Consider the following 22,763-nt stretch of genomic DNA (forward strand, 5'->3'; position numbering starts at 1 on the left):
TGAAGAATAAATTCAGACTATTCAACATTTGTTAAAAATATGTATTTGGAAAAAGTTGAGGTGATGACCAAGTTGATTATAAATAGAATTAAGATATTCAATTTACAACCCAATCCAACCCCCACCAATTTGTCCACCACCTAATAAACCAGAAGCATACTCTCCCTGCACCAAGAGAACACTATTGACTACCATCATTCAACAGCATATAAACCAGTTTACATCATTTAAAAATCTTCACATATTTCATTCCAATAGTTAAGCCATATATTACCACATTGCCAAATTCCAGATTACGCCTCTGTATTTTCACGTCTTCTGGGATTTATTACATTGCACCGCCACCATTCCCGTACCTTCCATCCATTTGATGTTTTTTAATTAAAATAATTTTGTTCAATCCCGTGCTTCTTAATCTTTGGTGTCAGCCTACTATGGAGTATTTTTATCAAATGCTTTACTAAAATTTACATAGACAATAATCACCGCCCTACCCTCATCAATCACCTTTGTCACCTCCTCAAAACACTCGATCAAGTTAGTAAGACACAGCCTGCCATGTACAAAGGTATGCTGACTATCCCTAATTAATCAATGTTCTTTCAAACGGGAATAAATCCTATTCTGAAGAATTCTCTCCAATAGCTTCCCTGCTACTGATGTTAGGCTCGCTGGCCTATAATTCCCTGGATTCCCTCTACTATCATTCTTAAATAAATGAACATTAACTACTCTCCAGTTCTCTGGGATCTCACCAGTGGGTAGAGACGATGCAAAGATCTTCAACAAGGCTTCAAACCAGTCACTGGAGTTGTGAAGCAGCAACATTAATACGTCTGCCTCTCTGCAGCCTAAACTAGTTAAAATGCCTGTCAATCTCTTTCTTCAATATATTCAAAGTGTAAGAAAGACTGGCTATACTAAATAAGTTATGAGCAAATGAGTCAAGGACTGAGGCACAGTTAAAGCGATTGTAAAAAGTTGCATGGGATTAGATATGTGCAAAAACGCATTGCTTACAAGCTCAAGATACGGGTGTAAATTGAAATGGTACTACTCTTCAAAGTGATAGGAAACAATCAAGGTTTTTGAAAGGGAAGTGAATAGTCACTGCAGTGGAGTGTTTTTGTGCAGTATGACTCTATGACTTGAGAGATGATGCAGGATAATGGGGTAAAAGGAGGATAATAGGACTGACTATCTATATACTAAAACTCTCGTTTGTTTGTTTGTTTGTTGCTGAACTACAGCCAAAATGGTACACGATAGCGCGGCAATTTTAGGCCCACCTTACTAACCGTCGTCCCTTTGGTGCTAATGGAAGAAGTTTCATTGAAATCGGTGTTATATTTTTTAAGTTATTCACATTTTAAAGTTTAAATCTATCTCCTAGGGAGGGGGGGGGGGTAGGGAGGGAGGAAGAGGGGAGGGGGGGACAAGGGGGGTTGAGGGGGATGGAGTGGGGGGGGAGGGGAGGGGAAGGGGGGACAGGGGGTGGAGGGAGGAGGTGGAGGGGGAAGGGGCAGGGGAGGGAGGGGGAAGGGGCAGGGGAGGGAGGGGGTGGGGGAGTGGAGGGAGGGGGTGGGGGAGTGGAGGGAGGGGGTGGGGGATTGGGGAGGAGAGGGTGCTCCACCAATGCAGGAAAGGTTTGGACCCAACAGGTCCACTTGGTCTAGTATTACTATAAAGTGCTGTCCTAGCTCTGTCGGCTGAATAGCCTTTTGTTTTGTTTAAAGACTTGATTCCGTGAAATTACTATATTTATATTAACCAAATCCTGGTTGAATACATCTTAGTTTGCTGAAAAAAAGGAGGACAAACTGCAGAAATACTGACCGTTTAGAAACCTCACTAGATCTGGGATTGGTATACTGGAGAATTCGAGAAATTACTTCCTTGTTCAAAACACCTGGCAAGGATAAACCTAGCAAGCCAGTCAGTCACTCTTTCCTTAGTTGCATGGAAGCCACTATGGATGAACATCCAGGACAAAATTCAGTGTCATGCAGACAAGGGTGGATTTTAACAGTATGGATTTGTTAAAGTAATTCTTGTTTCAGAAAATAAATTGGGTTTTTTTGCTGATGAAATACATAAAAGTTGATGAGTGTGACATTCATAGTAGGCAAGTCAGTAAAATTAAACCTTGTGAAATGAAAACCCATGGAGTAAAAGGGGAGTGGCATATTGCAAATAAAATTGGCTTAGGGACAAGAAGCATCAGCAACAAGCTGGTATTTTGCTAAAAAAAAAATCTCACCAGAGTAACTAACTCTTCATTGGAGGTGGTACTAAGACAACTACTTTTCTGGATTTATTTTTTATAGCTTGGCTATTCCTGGGCATACAGGACCCAGGTCTGTAATAAACGCAGGCTTAGGCCACAAATGCAAAGAAGTTATTTTGAATACAGTGCCCACACCAGAAGTAAGAACAGAATTAACTGATTCAGCACCTCAAGCCTGCTCTGATATTCCTCAATTCCTGCCCCTTCCCCCCCACCCCCCCCCCCCCCCCCCCCCCCCCCCCCCCATAGTCTTAAATGTCTTTGGCTGATGCATCATGGACAAATGCAAAATATCTGTTTATCTACCATTTCTTGTTCTTCATTAATATTTCCAAAGCTTTCTCAAAGGGCCTAACTTCATTTGGATCTCTTTCATCATTTTTATTTACTTAAAGTATCAACCCATATTGCCTGTTTTTTACATTCTTTGTTTGCGCTCTGAGTTTTTTCTCCACTATTCCAATCCTTGGCCTACCACTGTTTTTCCTCCTTATAAAACTTTTTGTTCCAACTTAATACCCTCCTTAACTTCCTTGGTTAGCCCCATTTGGTTTCTTCCCACAGAATCCACATCATTACTGGGATATATTTTTTACTGAATCCTTTAAGGTTTCCTTAAGTGTCGGCCACTGCCCGTCCTGTTCATTTATCTACTCAGTCTACTTTAATCAACTGTTAATCTTCTTTCCATTGTAATTCCCTTCACTGTTGTTTCCAATCCATGTCTTTCCTTCTCAATCTGAACACAAAATTAAGAAACATAGAAAATAGGTGCACGAGGAGGCCATTCGGCCCTTCGAGCCAGCACCGCCATTCATTGCGATCATGGCTGATCATCCACAATCAATAACCCATGCCTGCCTTCTCCCCATATCCCTTGATTCCACTAACCCCTAGAGCTCTATCTAACTCTCTCTTAAATCCATCCAGTGATCTGGCTTCCACTGCCCTCTGTGGCAGAGAATTCCACAAATTCACAACTCTCTGAGTGAAAAAGTTCCTTCTCACCTCAGTTTTCAATGGCCTCCCCTTTATTCTAAGACTGTGGCCCTTGGTTCTGGACTCCCCCAACATTGGGAACATTTTTCCTGCATCTAGCTTGTCCAGTCCTTTTATAATTTTATATGTTTCTATAAGATCCCCTCTCATCCTTCAAAACTCCAGTGAATAATATCATTCTATCAAAATTCTATCATGCTGGGATATCTGGGTATAAGCTATCATGCTTCTAGAGATCCTCCTTCCCCAAACATCGTTCCAGTATCCCAAGAATCTAAATCCATTCTTTCTGTACCATCTTCTCAGCTGTGATTTAAATCTGGTCTAATTCCCTATACTATATTCACTGATACGTGGTCCTGGAAACAATCCTACTACCCTGCTTTTTTTACTTATCAACTCGCTCTGTAAAATTAGTTTGCTGGACCCCATCTCTTCCTTTAACCTTAACCATTGGCACCAACATGTACTATAACCACTGGTCTCTCCCTTCAGCATGCTTTGCAGCTGTTTTGCGACATCCTTAAGTTGATGCTAGCAACCTCTATGAATGGACAAGTTGGTGTTATTTTTCACCTAGATGGAACAAGAAACTGCACCAGCACAAAAAGTGTACTTACTTCGGACATGGTTTTCTGCGCAGTACATCATGTCAGCTGCGTGAATAAATTGATAGCCGCTTCCTCGCATACATAATTCAGCATCTGTGTAACCCAGGACAATCTTCCCTCTGCAGCAAAACAGAACAGTATTTGCCTTTGCACATAACACCCAGGTTTGCGCGCATAAAATCCTATAAACTAAATTTTAGTTTAGTTTAGAGAAATAGTGTAGAAACAGGCCCGTCGACCGACTGAGTCCGTACCGACCAGCAATCCCTGCACATTAACAAATCCTACACACACTAGGGACAATTTACATTTATACCAAGCCAATTAACCCTCAAACGTGTATGTCTTTGGAGTGTGGGAGGAAACCGAAGATCTAGGAGAAAACCCACGGGGAGAACGTACAAACTCCATACAGACAGTAGTAGGGATGGAATCCACTGTAAGCGCTGTAAGGCAGCAACTCTACTGCTGCGCCAACGTGCCCTTGATAATTTCCAAAATGAAATTATGTGAATTAATGAAACTTTCTCCCCTTCAAAGTTCATTGAGATAAATTTATGACGACTTTTAATTGATCACACATTTGCCAAAAATTGCTACATGACCATCAATCCCCTGCCATAAACAGTAACTTTCCAGCATACAACAGCAATGAAATTGATTGCATGTGAAGAACAATCCAAATGGAATACAAGCCACCAAAATTAAATTTAAACAGCTGTAGGCTCACAATGCCAGCTGCCAACACAGCATACCTAATAACTGCACGAGTCCATGGGAAACATGCTGTAAGAAAATAATTCTAAACTAAATTTTGAATGAAACAGAACATTTAAAACGAGTACAATAAACAGGATACTTCATAGATCCATTTTCAATAGATCCATTTCCCCCCTATTGAAGGAAAGTGAGTGCCTTTATAGAATAAGAAGCCAAACAAAAATTGCAGATGCTGTTAATCTGAAGCAGAAACTTTAGATGATAGTAGGACAGACAGCATCTGTGAAGAGAGAAATAAATTTAATAGATGATTAATTCACTTGAAATGATAACCCTGTTTCTCTCTCTACTGATGCTACCCAACTTCTTGAGTATCACCATCATTTTCTGTTTCTATTTCATTATTACGACATTGGCTCCTCTGTTCAGCAAATCTAATGTAAACAAACCAAACTTCCACCATTTTTGTGAATTTGAAGTTCAAGTAGTCCCCAGCCTCAGGCAAGCTCTGTCTCAGCAGGTTTGACCTGGCATAGGGCCTATGACACTTTTCATTCGAATGAGGATTTTGCAACCACAAGGAGAAAGGTAAAAATAAATTGTGTATTCTTGCAATGTTGTTTTTAATAATTCAAAAATCTTTTTAAGTACTTAGTCTACTGATGTTTTCAATTTTTAACAATTTAACATCAATTTGACTTCATTTTTAGCAATTTCTAAAGGTTTATGAATGTCAGGGACATCCAGTGCATTGAAAATCTTTAACAAAGTGCAGAGTTGTGGTCTTGCCACCAGTCAATGTTTCTCAATAAGAGCTTGCTCAGCCCAGCTTGCGTCTTGGTTAGCTGATAAGAAACTCTGGTGTAGAGCTCCTTTCCAAGTGCAGTCTGGTGATGACCTTTAGCTGGCAGTGGGCCACCTTCCACAAAATCTAGGCCAGTGATGAAGAGAACAGGCGACACAGGTTATGATTTCATTTTCCTTGCTGTATTATCTGTGGCTCATTTATCTGAAAATTATCTGACGATCGTGGATTGCACTAGCAAAAATCCAGGCTGACTCTGTTGCGCAAATACCAGGAGAACAAAATTCCAAATCTGCTTATATTGAGGAGCCCGCACAAAGTACATAATGCATAGTTCTATACTTTCTTACCATACAACTGCCTAGGAGGGTTGCAGAATTATTTAACGTTTGGATCAAGTGACTGATGGGTGTAACTAAAAAGACTGACAAACTTCCAATCTATATCTCCATTGTGACTTAGAAAAATGCTACTTCACCTCAAAATATTATTTAAATTTTCAGTTGCTGCTTATTGAACACCCAGGTGCTTTTCTTTCTTTAACTACATGTGTAAGTTACTTGAATCTCTCAGCATTTAACTATTGAATGATTTCTGCCATTTAAAATACATTGAGAACGAAATAAATCCCAAGTTTGTAAGTGATGTTTTACACACTAATGTGTTATCACAATGATATTGCAAATACTTTCCACTCACTTAGCATCGCAGCCCATTGGGGTGAAGTCTAATTTGTGTTTGGTTCTGAAAATTAAATTTTTGGTTCGGATCTCCAGAATGGACGGAGGTTGCAGTGGTGTTGCTATAGCAAACAAAGCCAACTGTGGAGGAATAAATGAGCCATCCTTTCCCTTTATGTTCTGTCCATAAAGATGCTTGAGTCTGCCTTGGAAATTCATGGCCTTGAGGGAAAAAACGTTAGAAGTTAGTTGGTACATCATTGATAATCATATCATATCATATATATACAGCGCGGAAACAGGCCTTTTCGGCCCACCAAGTCCGCGCCGCCCAGCGATCCCCGCACATTAACACTATCCTACACCCACTAGGGACAATTTTTTACATTTACCCAGTCAAATTAACCTACATACCTGTACGTCTTTGGAGTGTGGGAGGAAACCGAAGATCTCGGAGAAAACCCACGCAGGTCACGGGGAGAACGTACAAACTCCTTACAGTGCAGCACCCGTAGTCAGGATCGAACCTGAGTCTCCGGCGCTGCATTCGCTGTAAAGCAGCAACTCTACCGCTGCGCTACCGTGCCGATTACAATTGTAATGCTGATTACAATTTGTGAGGATAGGTCACAATACATCCTCCATAATAATTCTCAACACCGATACCCTGCAGGATACTGTTTTAGTCCCCTACTGTACTCCTTGTACACTCACGACAATGCGGCCAAATTTAGCTCTAGCTCCATCAAGCTGCAGATGACTCCACTGCGGCGAGCTGGATAACGAACAATGATGAGACGGAGTACAGGAAGAAGAACTTGGTGACATACAGGAAGAAGAACTTAATGATATGGTGTCAGGACAACAACCTTTCCCACAATGTTAGCAAAACAAAGGAACTAGTTATAGATTTCAGGATGTGTAGGAATGAACTGCAGATGCTGATTTATACCGAATGTAGACACAAAATGCTGGAGTAACTCAGCATGTCAGGCAGGCTTTCTGGAGAAAAGGAATAGGTGATATTTTGGGTTGGGACCCTTCTTCTCTGGGACCAGGCAACAAAACTGCCCTGAGCCACTATCTACCTCATCGGAGACCCTCGGACTATTTTTGATCGGACTTTACTGGACTTTATCTTGCATGCAACAATATCACGTTATTCCCTTTATCATGTATCTGTACACTGTGGATGGCTCAATTGTAATCATATATTGTCTTTCCGCTGACTGGTTTGCATGCAACAAACGTTTCAAGAAGCATGGTGGAGTAAATGCTCCAATCAGCACAAATGGTGCCAAAGTGGAAATGGTTGTGAGCTTCACGTTCCTTGGCATTAATATTGCCAATGATCTGTTGTGGACCAACTACATTGAAGTGACAGCTTTGAAGACAAACTAACACCTTTACTTCCTCAGAAGACCGAGCAAATTTAGCGTGTATCCAGTGATTCCTACAAAGTTCGACAGATACAGCATAGAAAGCATACTGTCGAGTTACATCGCAGCCTGGTTTGGGAACAACTCTGCCCAAGACTACAGGAAATTGCAGAGAGTTGTAAATGTAATGCAGTCCATCACACAGGCCAGACTCCCCACCCTTGACAACACTTCTGCTGCCTCGAAAAACAGCCATCATATTCAAAGACTTGTCCCATCCCAGTCATTCCTTTTTCTCCCTGGTCCTGTCTGGCAGAAGGTACTGATGCTTGAAAGTGTGTACCACCAGACTCAGAAACGTAGAAACGTAGAAAATAGGTGTAGGAGTAGGCCATTCAGCCCTACGAGCCAGCACTGCCATTCAATATGCTCATGGCTGATCATCCGAAATCATTCCTGCTTTCTCCCCTTATCCCTTGATTCCATTAGCCCCAAGAGCTATATCTAACTCTCTCTTGAATATATCCAGTGAACTGGCTTCCACTGCTTCTATGGCAGAGAATTGCACAAATTCATAACTCTCTGGGTGAAACAACTTCTTCCCCTCTATTATCAGGCTACTGAATGGCCTTTCCATAAGCTAGAATACTGTCTGGTTCACATCTACCCCACTGTGGTCATTGAACTTTAAGGCACTGACACACTGTAATGCTGAGAATTACTTAATTCTGCACTTTGCATCTTCCCCTTTGATCTGCTAATTGTGATAGAGTTTGATTTGATTGTATTTATGTATAATTTCATCTAATCCGAAATAAAGCTTTTCACTGTACACGTGACAAAATGAACTTAAACCTACAATGGAAAAGAATGAATCAGGAACAAGAATCCAAATTGGATGATCAGACCGTGTGTCAGTTCAATGATATAACAATACATTAGGAAATTTGCAAAAAATGGCATTGCTTATAATGATGAATTATTAAAATGGCTAATGTTAACAGAAAAATGTTAACAGAAAAATGTTAACAGAAAAATGTTAACAGAAAAATGAATATCTTCACATGATGGCATGATTTCCTGAAAATTAATTTCATTCAATATTGAGGGCATTTATAGTTTGAAAGTATTCATACATTTAAAATGTTACAATTCTTGCTGACACTTCTGAGAAGAATTGCGATGCCAACCATCAGAAAGCAGAGCTGCACAAATGCAGGAATGCAGACACTCTGTTCAATAAGCATAGATTCTGGCCAACATTTACTAATAATCTATGGCTAGAAGCATAATGCCCAAGCACTGGAATATTGCTGATGTGGCACGGTTGGTTGAAGAAGGGGAAGCCTTATTCATCCACAGCCAAACCAACCCATTGGTGAGCAGTTGTTTATCAGCATTTATTAGCTTTTAGAGAGGTACAGATTAATTACGAACAGTCAGCACTGGTTTAGGAGAATGTTCAACCGACTTAGGTAATTTTTTGAAGCCATGAAGATGAGAGCAAAACAAAAGCAAATGTTGCCAATGCTTAAAATCTGAAGTAAAAATAGACAATGCTGGAAATAGGCAGCAAGTCAGGCAGCATCTTTCACAAGTATACAAATATTCTGGAAGGCTTTGTCAAAGATCGATTGGTTGCGGAAATAAAAGTCATTGGATATATATCAGAAAAGGATTAAAGATGGGTTAAAAATTGGGAAATCAAGAACTAGAGGACATAGGTTTTCAGGTGAGAGGGGAAAGATTTAGTAGGAACTTGTGTGGCAATATTTTCACACAGAGGGTGGTGGATATATGGAACAAGCTGCTAGTGGAGGTAGTTGAGGCAGATGCTATGACATTTTAAAGACAGGTACATGGATTGGAAGGTTTGGAGGGATATGGGTCAAATCCGGGCAAGTGGAACTAGTGTAGATGGGGCACCTTGGTCGGTGTGGGCTAGATGGGCCAAGGGGCTTGTTTCCATGCTGTAATGACTATGACTGGAGTGCTTGGCTTTAAGGCGAGAGGATCAAAATTTAAAGGATATGTGCAGGGCAAGATTTGTTTTTTACACAGAGGGTATGGGCCTGGAACGCACTGCCAGTGATGGCGGTTGAGGCAAATATGATAGCGATATTTAGGAAACATTTGGATATGTATATGGATAGTCAGGGTATGGAGGGTTGTGGATTATGTGCAGGCAGATAAGTGTTGGTTTTGGCATCATATTCGACATAGACATCGTGGACCAAAGTGCCTGAACTTGTGCTGCACAGATTCACGTTCATATTCCAGTGTTCCAAAGCTTTACAGATTTTAATGTGGCATTAAATGACAAACCAAGTATAGGAAAGACACAGAAGCTAAAGTAGATGCAAAGCACTGGTGTAACTCAGTGGGTTAGGCAGCATCTCTGGAGAAAAAGAATGGGTGATGTTTCACGTTAGGACCCTTCTTCAGACTGAAAGTAGAGGGGAGGTAAGAAAAGGCCAGAACAAACCAGGGCCGGCAACAAATGACCATTATGGCCTATTGGTGGCTGTGAAGAGGTGATAACAAAGGGATACAAAAATGCAAACAGTGGAACTAATATGACAACTAGAGTGGGGGGAAGGAAGGAAGGGAGTACAGGCGTTACTTGGAATTAGAGAAATCAATGTTCATGCCACTGGGTTGTAAGCTGCCCATGCGAAATATGAGGTGCTGTTCCTTCAATATGCTTGTGGCCTCACTCTGACAGTGGAGGAGGCCCAGGAAAGAAAGGTCAGTATGGGAATGGATAGAAGAGTTAAAATGTTTGGCAACCGGGACGTTGCACAAGCCAAGGCGGACCGAGCTTAAGTGTTGAGCGAAACGATCGCCCAGTCTGTGCTTGGTCTCGCCGATATATAGGAGCCCATACTGAGAACAACGGATACAGTGGATAACGTTGCAGGAGGTGCAAGTGAACCTCTGCCTTACCTGAAAGGACTGTCGGGACCCTGGATGGAGTTGAGGGAGAAGGTATAAGGACAGGTGTTTCATCTCCTGCGGTTGCAGGGGAAAGTACCTGGGGAGGGACTAGTTGGCTACTCCTGACCAGCGATGTAGAACCACTATATGACTATTCTGTTTCAGTCTAAGCTTATGAAGTCAGTAATGAAACAGCAAATAGCACATAAAGTTAATGTCTCAGCTTGGCATATCCCCAAAATCCCTCACCAATGTCCACACATGTGCAGTTGAATGCATTTCATTGGGATGCATCACTGCCTGGTTTGGGAGCAGCTTCATTTTAGACCATAAGAAATTGCAGAGAGTTGCGGACATAGCCTAGACCATTGCGCAAAAAGACCTCCCTCCTATTGACTCCATATACACATAACGCTGCCTTGGTAAGGTCACCAGGATAATCAAGGTCCAGTCTCACCCCTGCACTCCATCTACTCCCCCATCCCATCAGGCAAGAGGTACAGAAATTTGAAAACACGTGCCTCCAGATCCAGAGAGAGTTTCCTCTCAGCTGAACTATCCTATCACCAGCTAGACTGCGATCCTGACCTCTCATCTATCTCATTGGAGACCTTTGAACTATCTTTAATCAGACTTTACCTTCCACTAAATGTTGTACCCTTTATCCTATATGTGTGCTCTGTGGACAGCTGAGATTGTAAAGTGTAAAAAGGAACTGCAGATGCTGGTTTAAACTGAAGATAGACACAAAAAGCTGGAGTAACTCAGCGGGACAGGCAGCATCTCTGGAGAGAAGGAATGGGTGATGTTTTGGGTCGAGACCCTTCTTCAGACTACTCAGAGGAGAGGGAAATGAGAGATATAGACAGTGATGTAGAGATAAAGAATAATGAATGAAAGATATGCAAAAAAGCAACAATGATAAAGGAAACAGGCCATTGTTAGCCGTTTGTTGGGTGAAAATGAGAAGCTGGTGCGATTTGGGTAGGTGGAGGGATAAAGAGAGAGGGAATACTGTGGCGACCTGAAGTTAGAGAAATCAATATTCATACCACTGGGCTGTAAATTGCCTGAGATTGTAATCATGTATAGTCTTTTCTTTGATTGGATAGCACGCAAACGAAACGCTTTTCACAGTACTTTGGTACATGTGACAATAACAAACTAAACAAGGAACCTCCGACTCATGGATTAAACTACAGTGAAATAGCTGCTTTTTCTACATGTTTTTTAAAAACGAACTTTAAAAAAATACATTTCTTTAATCGATCAGAGATTGCTGTTCTACAAATCCTTTACCTATTTATAAAGCTATTTACACCATTTTTCTCGGCTAAAGGTACTTTACAGATACACACGTGTTGTGATTCCAAGCAGCCGACTTGTTGTCCACATTACCTTCAGCTCCCTCTCCATTGTTTCAAAGCCACCTGCACAGGAACTCACTTTTATCAAAATAACATAGTTTGGAAGACAAGCAGATTATCCACTTCCATAATTACACTAGTGTGCCAAGATCAAACTCTCTTGTCTGGAATGTAAAATGCTATACTTCCTTCTGTCGAATCATCAGTTTAAAGGCACAATAAAAAAACAAATGCACTGCTTAACCCAAGAGCAAACTACTACATAATGTAATTATCAAGTGCTACCCCTCACTTAGCCACTTTACCTTACTACCATGTATTTCTAGCACGCGGACAAAAAAAATATTTGGGGTAACCAAAAACATGATTTAAACACACTGACTTTAAGGGCATGGTGTTTCAGATTAGGGAATGCGATTGTGAAACAAAGTGTATGTGCCAATTGTGAGCTGCGATGTCAGAGAATGCATCAGCCCAAACTGAGTTCAAACGGGTGAGGGTTTGTAGAATGTAGGAGATTACAAGTAGTGAGGAGCAGTGAGACAGTGAACAAATCCAAGCAAAAGTATGATATTTTTGTACTTGAAGTGCCGGGAAAGTAAGCCAGTTTAAATATGGGAAAAAGTGTGCAAACTAGTTGGTAACAGGTATTATGGAAAAGTTGAAGAATTTGCAGAGAATGGGAAGCTGACTAAGAAAGTAATGAAGTTTGTCAGTTCTTGAGGTGACAAAAAACATGGATGAGAGTTTTGGAAGTGGCTGGGCTCAACCATATTTCCTTCATTCTGAGTTTAAACCCCAAAGCCCTGCATGTAACAGGACTAACTTTTGTCCCATAGATTACAGCAAATGAAGGCAATAGCTCATCAGAATATGCCCAGGGCTATAAGAAATAGGCAATAAATGCTGGGCTTGTCAGCGATGCCAACATGCCATTATATTTTTCAATTACTTCTACAACGTGATAATATTGGTGAAGTTTCTGTAAATCAGGGAAAAAGTGGGTAAATCAAGCAAAATAATTTTGAAAACTTTCTATTTTAGAATTCCATTCTATGTTTACAGCAAGCATAGGTTGCATATATAATTTAGCCATAATTTGCTATATGAGCAATTTTAAGGTATCGCCAATAAATAGTATGAGTGGCAGGGGTTATGGGAAGAAGGCAGGAGAATAGGGTTGAGGAGGAAAAAAAGATCAGCAATGATTGAATGGTGGAGTAGACGATGGGCCAAATGGCCTAATTCTGCTCCTATACCTTATGAACTCAACTTGTCCTTGAATCTTTCCATAGATTGATATATGGGCAGTGAAGGGAAAGGGCATCTGGATCACCATGGACAGGATCTCCTTAGTCAATTAGATTGAACATGTAAATTTAATAGCACATAGACTGGGAAAGAGGAAAATTCAGACACAGAGGTGCAAATGAAAAGAGGAAAGGATTAATGGATAGTGAGATGGAGGTGAAGGAGCCAAGCAGAAAGAGAACAGGGGAGAGGAAGAGAGAAAGAAAGGAGCAAGTAAAATAACAACAAACATGTTTCAAAGTTAGATTTTGAAAATCTCCAATAGCAGCTGACAGCTGAAGTAATGGGAGTCCATAGTATTAACTTTAATGACTGACAACAATCAATACATCACATCATTAAATGGAGTTTTGATTTAACTGGTCATATCTCAATTTTACAGGGCAATTTTAGTTCTTATCTACAATGCAACTTCACTGTATTCAAAATGTTTCAAGATCAATTCAGTCAGTTACTGTTCTTGTTTTTTTGTTTTTAAACATTTTTGTTTGTTATTTTGTATTTGGTTCTTCAACTCCTTCATCCCTAAACACACTTTGAAATTTGTAAAAAGATCATTTATTTTCATTAAATAAGTTAAACTTAACATGGTAACACCTTAGGACTTTGGAATTACGATACAGCACATAGGATAATAACATTTGAAAATCAGTGCCACTTAGTAAATGTTTATTGATAAACAACAACATGAAAGCTGCAAGACAACATAAAAATGTGCAATGCCAAAAGCAACTTTACCAGAAATCCAGAGGAATTATCCAAGAGACATCGCAACCTGCACACAAAGTTCCTTTCCAAAAAAGGGGAATTTTCTGGGGGAAGTTGCTCAGGACTGTAATGGGTGATGGACAATGGAAGGCCATTTTCACCTGAATGAAAAATAGTGTTTTGTGAGACATAGACTGAGAATGTAAAGAAATATAAAAACATAATGTGGCTTGTTTCACGTAGCTTTCAATTTCTACACTATATCTATATTATGCAATGGCATAAGCATCCCAGAGCAACACTGCTATTGATCATATTGGATATGAATTTGATATCTGCCTTGAGCGTGACATAAGAGAAGCCTTCTACTCTTTGTACCCATCCATCTCAGCCTCTATCTCTCACACACACACATGCACTTCTCTCAGAGTACCAGTCTCCCTTATCCTACGTACACATCATAACCAGACCCAACCTGACTTTAGATGGTTAGTAAGCACATACATTCAGGCAGATCCAAAATTAACAGGTAATTTGAGAAGCTACAGACTTGAGTCAAGGCATACTTTGCTAATGCATTAAATGTATCATTATTCTGAATCTGCAGAGATTAAGAAGCAATCGCATCATTACTGACAATGTATCAGTGGCAAATGGCCATTACTAATTTTATTAATCTCACCACATATCTATCTCTACAAATATATATATATATTATTAAAACTCTTATCTTGTTTGTTCCTTTACCCTGTATGTTTGTTCCCCGTTTGTTTGTTTGTCCCGTATGTGCAGTTTTCATCCGGTAAAAAACGGTACACGATAGTGCCACCATTTTAGGCCCACCCTACTTACCATTCCCCTCAATAAATAAACTTTTGTTACTTTTTAAAAACAATTCACTTCATAAACTTTAACAAATGCACTCCCCCCCCCCCCCCCGGCTGGAGGACCTGCGCCCGTCCAGGCGGTTCCTGCGCCTGACCTTCCTCCCGTGGTGTAGCGCAGCAGCAGAGGGTTCAACAGGGTCCATCAAGATGGCCGTCTCCGCCATTTGCTGCCGACCGCTGCAGGACAATTTTCGGGTCCACGGCTCGCACTGGGCGACGCGATGGACGCCCGGTGCCGACGTAAGTGACTCCCTCTACCCTTCCCTGTTCCCCCTCTCGAATGCCCACCGCCCCGGGGGACACACACTGCCCGCCAACAGCTCCACGGATCGGTAGGGTTGCTGGGCCTGCAGGAGAGGTTTGGACCCAACGGTGGTTGCCGCACCCACAGGACCACCCGCGGGAGAGATTTGCACCCAATGGGTGAACACCCGTCTAGTATATTATATTACTAAAACTCTCTTCTTGTGTGTTTGTTTGAATGTTTGTACATACCCGTCCGTACCCGAAATACAGTGAAAACGATACACGATAGCGCAACAATTTTAAGGCCCACCTTACTCACCATTGGCCTGCGGTTCAAATGGTGGTTATATTTTAAAAGTTATTCACTTTTTAAACTTTAATAATTCGCTCCCACTTGCCTTGCCCGTCAGCCGCACCTGCGCAGTAATACCTCCGTGTTCGACATCACAATGGGAACCCAGCGGGTCCGTGCCTGCGCAGTTTGGGCCCGTTGATCTAATACTTATGTACGATGGCCACCGGATCTGCTCATGCGCGAAACCCAATGGGTCCACGCCTGCGCAGTTGGGGCCCGTTGATTTAATACTTTTGTAAGATGGCCACTGGATCCGCGCGTGCGCAGAATCCAACGGGTCTACGCTTGCGCAGTTGGGGCTCGTAGATCTAATAATTACGTAAGATGGTCGCCTGATCCGCGCGAGCGCAGTTGCGGGAGGGTTGCGGGACCCGCCCAAGTGACGGGAGTGGTGGCCAATGAGGGGGGGGGGGGTGAGGAGAGCTCTCCTGCTGCTGGCCGCCTCGATGGCTGCCCGGGGCCGGGGTGAGTGGCTCCCTCTCCCCTTTCCTCTCCCACCTCGCCCACTCCCGGCCCTGGGGGAGTTTTAAGGGGGGTTGAGGGGGGATGGAGTGGATGAGTATCGTCAGTTGGGGAAGGGTTGCTGGGCCCGCAGGAGAGGTTTGGACCCAACGGGTCCACGCCCGGCTAGTAGTATATCACAAAACAAACATGTGGAATGACAGGCAAGATGCTATTTCATCCTGGATTTCTCAAGGTGATAGAAAATGAATCATTAACAAACTTTACCTTCTTCATAAAGCACCATATAGCTGAATTGCTAAATTGGAGAGGTTTCATGAACTAGTAAGAAATAATACTATAAAATCTCTGTGAACACATTACAGTATTGAGGATTAATGCCAGATGTTCAACTCCAAAATTAAATGACAACTTAGAAAATAAAACTATGGCGATATTCTGAACTAATTACACAGAAATTATTTGCAAACTGGAATTAACATCCTGACTTGATAGATTTTGAAGAGAAGCATCCCATGTAAATTATGTTAAATATAAAATACTATTTTATATAGTTTAGATTAGAGATACAGATCAGAAACAGGCCCTTCGGCCCAAGGAGTCCACGCCGACCAGTGATCCCTGCACAGTAACACTATCCTACACACACTAGGGACAAATTTAACCAAGCCAATTAACCTCCAAACTGTACGTCTTTGGAGTGTGGGAGGAAATCGGAGCACCTGGAGAAAACCCACACAGGCCACAGGGAGAACGTACAAACTCCATACAGACAGCACCTGTAGTCAGTATCGAACCCGGGTCTCTGGGCTGTAAGGCAGCAACTCTACCGCTATGCCACCATGCCACCCTAAAAAGTTTTTTATAGACCTTCACACACCTAAGCACCTGGTGAGGACTTTTGTTCAATGTCTTTTTTGAAAGATGGCTTCTCTGAAAGCATAGCATTTCCTTGGTACTGAAACTGCCTAGATTATTTGTCCTGAGAAGCAAGAGCAATCCTGACAATGATAATACTTAGGAAAAGTAAAATAAAAAAGAATGTATGGATTATTAAAGTAAAATGAAAAATGAGAATGTCACAAATGAGTACATTATTATTTTTTTAGTAGGTTAATTGGCATGGGTTTGTATACTTGGTATAAGTGTAAATTGTCCCTAGTATGTGTAGGATGGTGTTAATGTGCGGCGGTCACTGTTCGGCGTGGACTCGGTGGGCCGAAGGGCCTGTTTACACACTGTATCGCTAAACTAAACTAATTTACTTTTGCTCCCCACAATAATTCCGAGAGCACACATGTTATTCCATACTTCAAATTTTTGGGTAGTAATTTGTAAATTGTATAAGGGCGATTTTCGGTCACCCAGGGTTCACCTGTACAGCTTTTTTTCTGAGAGTTCTAGAGTCCAGGGAAGGTACTTTTGCAAAATATCAGGCAATTAAAATAAAGTTGGAAAGGAAATCTAGGCTAAGAAAATGAAGAGTACTTGAACTCAAGTTAAATCTGCAGGGATTGGAACTTTAATATTGAAAAGCTAAGAGTAATCTTCCTCTCCATTAAAAATAATATTTTATTTTTTAAGCTGTAAAGCAACATTTTGAAGATATTGATAATGAAAAAAGAAATAGGAAATTGTATAAACAAATATAAATGATTCAGTTATTTATGGGTAATTTATTTTAACTATAGGTATATTAATAAAGCTTGAAAATGAGATACCAAGAGAAAATATATAACATTTTGATTCATTTTCATAATGGTGTAACAAAGTTCATTATTGTCTAAGCGTACATGCAGACAAAAAGAAATTGAATATATGTTTTCACATATTTGACCACTAATATTAGTTAACTTTTCCCTTTTCAGATGGAATCAGTATTTCAGTCTATCTCTAAAAAAAAATTATAACATGAAGAACATATAAGAAACTGAGCGTTTCTTAGCTTTATTTTATTCTTGGCAAATACAGTCACACTAACAGTGCATGCCTGGTTACGAGAGGTATCTCTGTTCCTTAAGGCATCTACTGCTATAATATGCTAATCTATCTTTAGCTAGAGGAGGGTGCCATTTCCAGGGTACATTTGTGTTTTCGTTCAAAATTATCGATTGGCAGAAGATATGCAAATGAACAGATTTTAAGAAACTTCAAATCTACAAAATACAAGGCTCCTCATGATGACACACGTACCTAAATCTTATTTGAGGCAGCATATAACTCGCTGTATTTAATATGCTCTGAAGTGGTTCTGCTCAAGTAATCTGGTCGTCTAAACTATTGGATCAGCTTACTGTTTCTAAATTGGTACTGCATGATTTGAGGCTTATGGTCTGTGCTTAATTTAGCCAGCAGCTGTTGTGAAAATGCACATTTATGAGCTAACATACTCTGGAGTTAAGGCAACATCTAAAAGCATTTCAAAAATAGCAAGTCTACAAATATGTAGTCCTAAATAATATTGAGGTAACTCATGGAAATTAAAACTACCGTCAATATATTTAATAATAAATAATACCTTTTTGAGATCAGCATTTGCCTGTGTTTCTCTTAATCTTTCTCATCCAAGTACCCAGTGAAATGTCTTTCAAACATTGTACTTGTACTTTCTCTATCATCTCCTCATATGCCCATCACCCTCTGTGGAAAACCTGCCCCCCAGATCTCCATAACATCTTTCACCTCTTATCTTACACCAGTGCCCTCTAGTTTTAAATTCTATACCCTGGGGAAAAAGACTGTGACTATCTACACTAACTATGCCTTTCATAATTTTATATAATCTCATAGGTCACTCCATAGCCTCCTCTGCTTCATTGAAAACAGTCCCTGTCTATCCAATCTTCTTCTTAGGTAGTCCTTTGGGGTCAAGGATGACTTACTTCCATTTCAGCTTTGTGGGTTTTGAAGTGGCCCATAAGGTCAATGTGGGAATCACAAATTCTTCCACAGAGAAGGTCAGAGCTGCTGGTTAGTTTGTGAGATGGTGCCATAGTCAATGGGTTTTGTGCCAAGTCTTGATCTTCAATAACCATCTTCCTTAATTGATTGGAGGTTGTGCTGTTGCATTGAAAGTGATGGTGAGGATCATCATCCGTCTGCCTTGATGAAAGGTGGCTTCTGACACATGGAGCATGGTCCATGTTTTTCAGGGTCTAGCTGTGAAATGTTATTGGCAGAGGGCAGTGTGAAGTGGCAGAAGCCTATTAGTGGAGGACTAACTTGCAGGTGTTAAATGTAAGGCCTAAACTCTTGAATGCTTCAGTAACTGAATCAATAATTGCATGGAGCTAGCATAAACAAATAGGTGTAAATAGCATTAAGCAGAGCCAACAAGGTTTTAGACAATAGACAATAGGTGCAGGTGTAGGCCATTTGGCCCTTCGAGCCAGCACCGCCATTCAATGTGATCATGGCTGATCATTCTCAATCAGTACCCCATTCCTGCCTTCTCCCCATACCCCTGACTCTACTATCCTTAAGAGCTCTATCTAGCTCTCTCTTGAATGCATTCAGAAAATTGGCCTCCACTGCCTTCTGAGGCAGTGAATTCCACAGATTTACAACTCTCTGTTTTGTGAAGGAAAAGTCACTTTTAGCTAATATACCAAAGGTCTCTGAGAATGTGAACAGTAGATTAAACAAGGGGGAACCAGTAGACATGGTATTTTTGTAACACAAGAACACAAAACAGGGAGCAGAAGCAAGCCACATGGCCACCTAAACTAGTTCTGCTATTCACGGATGATCTGCCCTAGGCTTCAACTCTACTTTTTCAATATTTCGTTTAATTTCCAGATCTGTAAAATATATATGTACCTTCTCTTTAAAAGCCTCCAGCAAACTAGCCTCCACAAACCTATAGGGTGGAGCAATCCAAAGATTTTCATCCCCTGCAACGAGGAGTTCCTACACACCTCAGTTTTAAACAACCACCCCCTTATTTTGCATCTATATCCCCTCATTTGGGATTCTCCCACTGATGGAACCATCTCAATATTTTGATTGCCCATTTTGCTTGCCTCCTTATAATTTTCTATACTTTTAATCTTCTAAACTCCAAATAAAAATACAGATCCAACTTTATTTAACCACTTGTGATTAGATATTCCTCTCGCCCTAGGAATTAACTTAGTAAACCTCTTATGTACTTTTGTTAATGCTAGCATAGGTTTTCTTAGCCAAGGAGGTCAGAACTTGATTTTCCAAAGAAGCTTGATAAAAATCCTGCACAGGAGTTGGTCAACAACAACAGAATACATGGATTTACAGTTTATATACTGACAAGAATTGAGAATAAGTTAACAAATCTAAATCTTTAGTAGTTTAGTTTAGAGATACAGCCTGGAAACAAGCCTTTTGGCTTACCGTGTCCACACTAACCATCAATCACACGCATACTAGTTCCATGTTAGACCACTTTTGTATCCTACATACTAGGGACAATTTGCAGAGGCCTTTTAACCTACACACCTGCATGTCTTTGCAATGTGGGAGGAACCGAGCACCTGGAGAAAACTCATGTGGTCACAGGGAGAAGATACAAACTCCACACAGACAGCACTCGTAGTCAGGATCGATCCCGGGTCTCTGGCACTGTGAGGCAGCAACTCTACCGGTGCACCACTGTGCCACTCAAACAAATCGAATAGTGAGAATGAAAAGATTGCTGTCAGGCTTACAGCCTGTGAATTAGTGCTTGGACCCCAGCTGTTCAGATTTTACATCAAAGAGTTGGTGAACATACTAAATGAGGCATAGTTGAGTACAGATGAGGATTTAAGGAGGACTTGGAGCACTAGTTAATGGAAAAGGTCACGGAATTCAGAATGTTCAGTCTCTGCATTGTTTTTGCAGCTACCTTGAGTTGTTTGACTTCAGCCAATGAAGACTTTTCCGCCCATTCCCATGACTTCAATATTATTAGTCATCTTGGTCATACTTGGTCAAATGCTTGCTTGATATCAGATAGACACTTTCACTCACTTGTCCATATTTGCATCATGTGCAATCAAATCTAATCAAATATTTATTTTGTAACAAAAAATATGTGTCTTTAAATGTCCCAGACATTGGGTTCATTGGGTCAGCTCATTTAGCTTCATGTTGAAATTGTGGGTGGCAAGCACATATTCTATGCAATAGGTCTGATCTAGCACAGTCACAGCAATGTTTGTAACACGCAATTGAATGATGTTAAAAACTAAAAACGTTAAAAAAACAAAACAGATATGAAAATACAAGACATGTATTATCAACAAATCCAGTGAACAATTTGATGAACAAGATCTCGATCTGAATAAAATGTTCTGTGAACTGGGAAGGTAAATTAGAAACAATAAACAGCCAAAGATCGCGTAATATTTCTCATTGTTGCAAATTAAAATGTGATGAGCTTTTCAAATAGCAAAGGCTTGCTCATTAGGTTAGTTAAGTCTTTAAGTGAAACAGCAGTGTTACCTTGAACCATTTTTCCCAGTTCATCTGAATCTGGGTCCAGAGCCCAGTGAAGCTGCCGTTGAAATTCAGGTCTATCTTCAGTATGGATCAGTTCAAATACACTCTGATGGATGATATCAGACTGAGAACAGAAAACAAATGTAATATTCAGCTTCATGGTGCCTGCTAAATGCTATTTTGAACATACATTCTTATGCAGCCAATTTAAGCATTTAACTTGAACATGATCAAAGTCAGTAAAATTATTCATCAGCAAGAAAACTGGCACAACTTAAATGCTTACAAATAATGAAATGAATGTGTATTATATAGTAGATTTAAAAAATAAATAAAACAAAGCATTATTATTATGATTATTAAATAGGCACATCTCACAAGAAAATCCTATGCTCAAAAAAGGTCACAAAGTGCTGGAGTAACTCAGTGGGTCTGGCAGCACCTCTGGAGAAAATGGATAGGTGACATTTCGGGATGGGATCCTTCTTCAGACTGATGGATTCAAGCAGTCTTTTTCATGCCTGCCTTTTTCATCGCCCATTTCACCTGCATTACCACTTCAGGAAACGATGGACTTGGAACTCTAGGTGACTTTGTTTATCAACTTTGCTGGTGCCTTACTGTGGGTCTGGCTGCCACTGATCATGGAAGTTGGGGTGCCTGTTATCAAAAGGTATCATTGAGTTGGTGGCGGTGGCCTGAAGAAAGCGCTGTTCCCAGTGGCTACAACGTGAGCTGCAACAACAGCCGTGTCACCAGACCATGTGATGGGTGATGAAGGGCTCGCTGGTCCATCTTGTGAGTCGGGAGTGGCGTCGGAAGCCGGGGCGACGGTACGAGCCAGGGATGGGTCGGCAGCACGTTGCATTCACATTCAGTTTACATTTCTATCTAAGTTTCTGAAACTCCATGGTGCTTTAGAGACACGGGAGGGGAGTCATTAGCGGGCCAGGGGTGTATTGCTTCATTATCACGTGACCTCTGTTGGTCTGGAAAAACGGGTAATCTAGAAAGGTTCTGGAACAGAGGGTGCCGTTAAATGAGTTTTCAACCTGTATCAATTTTGAAGCTGTGAATTTTGAATACGGATTTTTGAGAAAAAAAAAAACTTCAATGCTATTGTAACAGAATTCACATAAAACAAGTCGTGGTATTTTTAAAATGTTTCTCTATTTACCATCAATTATGTATATCATTTATTGATCATCAGGGAAATATCTTAATCACATTTTCTTTCTTCAGAGAATAAAATCACCAAAGAAACACAAAGTGCTGGGCAGATCCTGAAGGGTTACAACCCGAAACATTGTCAGAAATGCTGCCTGACCCACTGAGTTATTCCAGCACCACGTTTACTCTGGTAACCAGCATCTGCAGTTCGTTGTGCCTCCAAAAAAAACACCACAGAAATTAAACTTTAAAAATAAAAGTGGATTACAGCTCATAACTAGAAATTCTGAGAAAAATAAAGAGTTATGTGGCTATGTTCAGTGGTTTACTTTTGGTAAACCATCTAGTCTCCTGAGCATCCAGATATCAACCTATTCAATGA

The 22,763-nt window shown here is 40.7% G+C and overlaps 1 protein-coding gene across 2 annotated transcripts in view; it reads right to left on the reverse strand.

The window, feature by feature from the left end:
- Nucleotides 1-22,763, reverse strand: part of LOC144606105 (aryl hydrocarbon receptor-like) — a 163,707-nt gene that overhangs the window by 20,276 nt on the left and 120,668 nt on the right. For both annotated transcript variants that reach the window (XM_078421921.1, XM_078421931.1), the window contains 4 exons: nt 21,215-21,335; nt 13,835-13,965; nt 6,122-6,324; nt 3,907-4,016 (listed from right to left, as the gene is read on the reverse strand). In XM_078421921.1, the coding sequence (XP_078278047.1) occupies nt 3,907-4,016; nt 6,122-6,324; nt 13,835-13,965; nt 21,215-21,335 (565 nt within the window). The remainder of the gene's footprint in view (nt 1-3,906; nt 4,017-6,121; nt 6,325-13,834; nt 13,966-21,214; nt 21,336-22,763) is intronic.

Source organism: Rhinoraja longicauda, chromosome 2 (assembly GCF_053455715.1).
Source record: "Rhinoraja longicauda isolate Sanriku21f chromosome 2, sRhiLon1.1, whole genome shotgun sequence".
Classification (NCBI taxonomy): domain Eukaryota; kingdom Metazoa; phylum Chordata; class Chondrichthyes; order Rajiformes; family Arhynchobatidae; genus Rhinoraja; species Rhinoraja longicauda.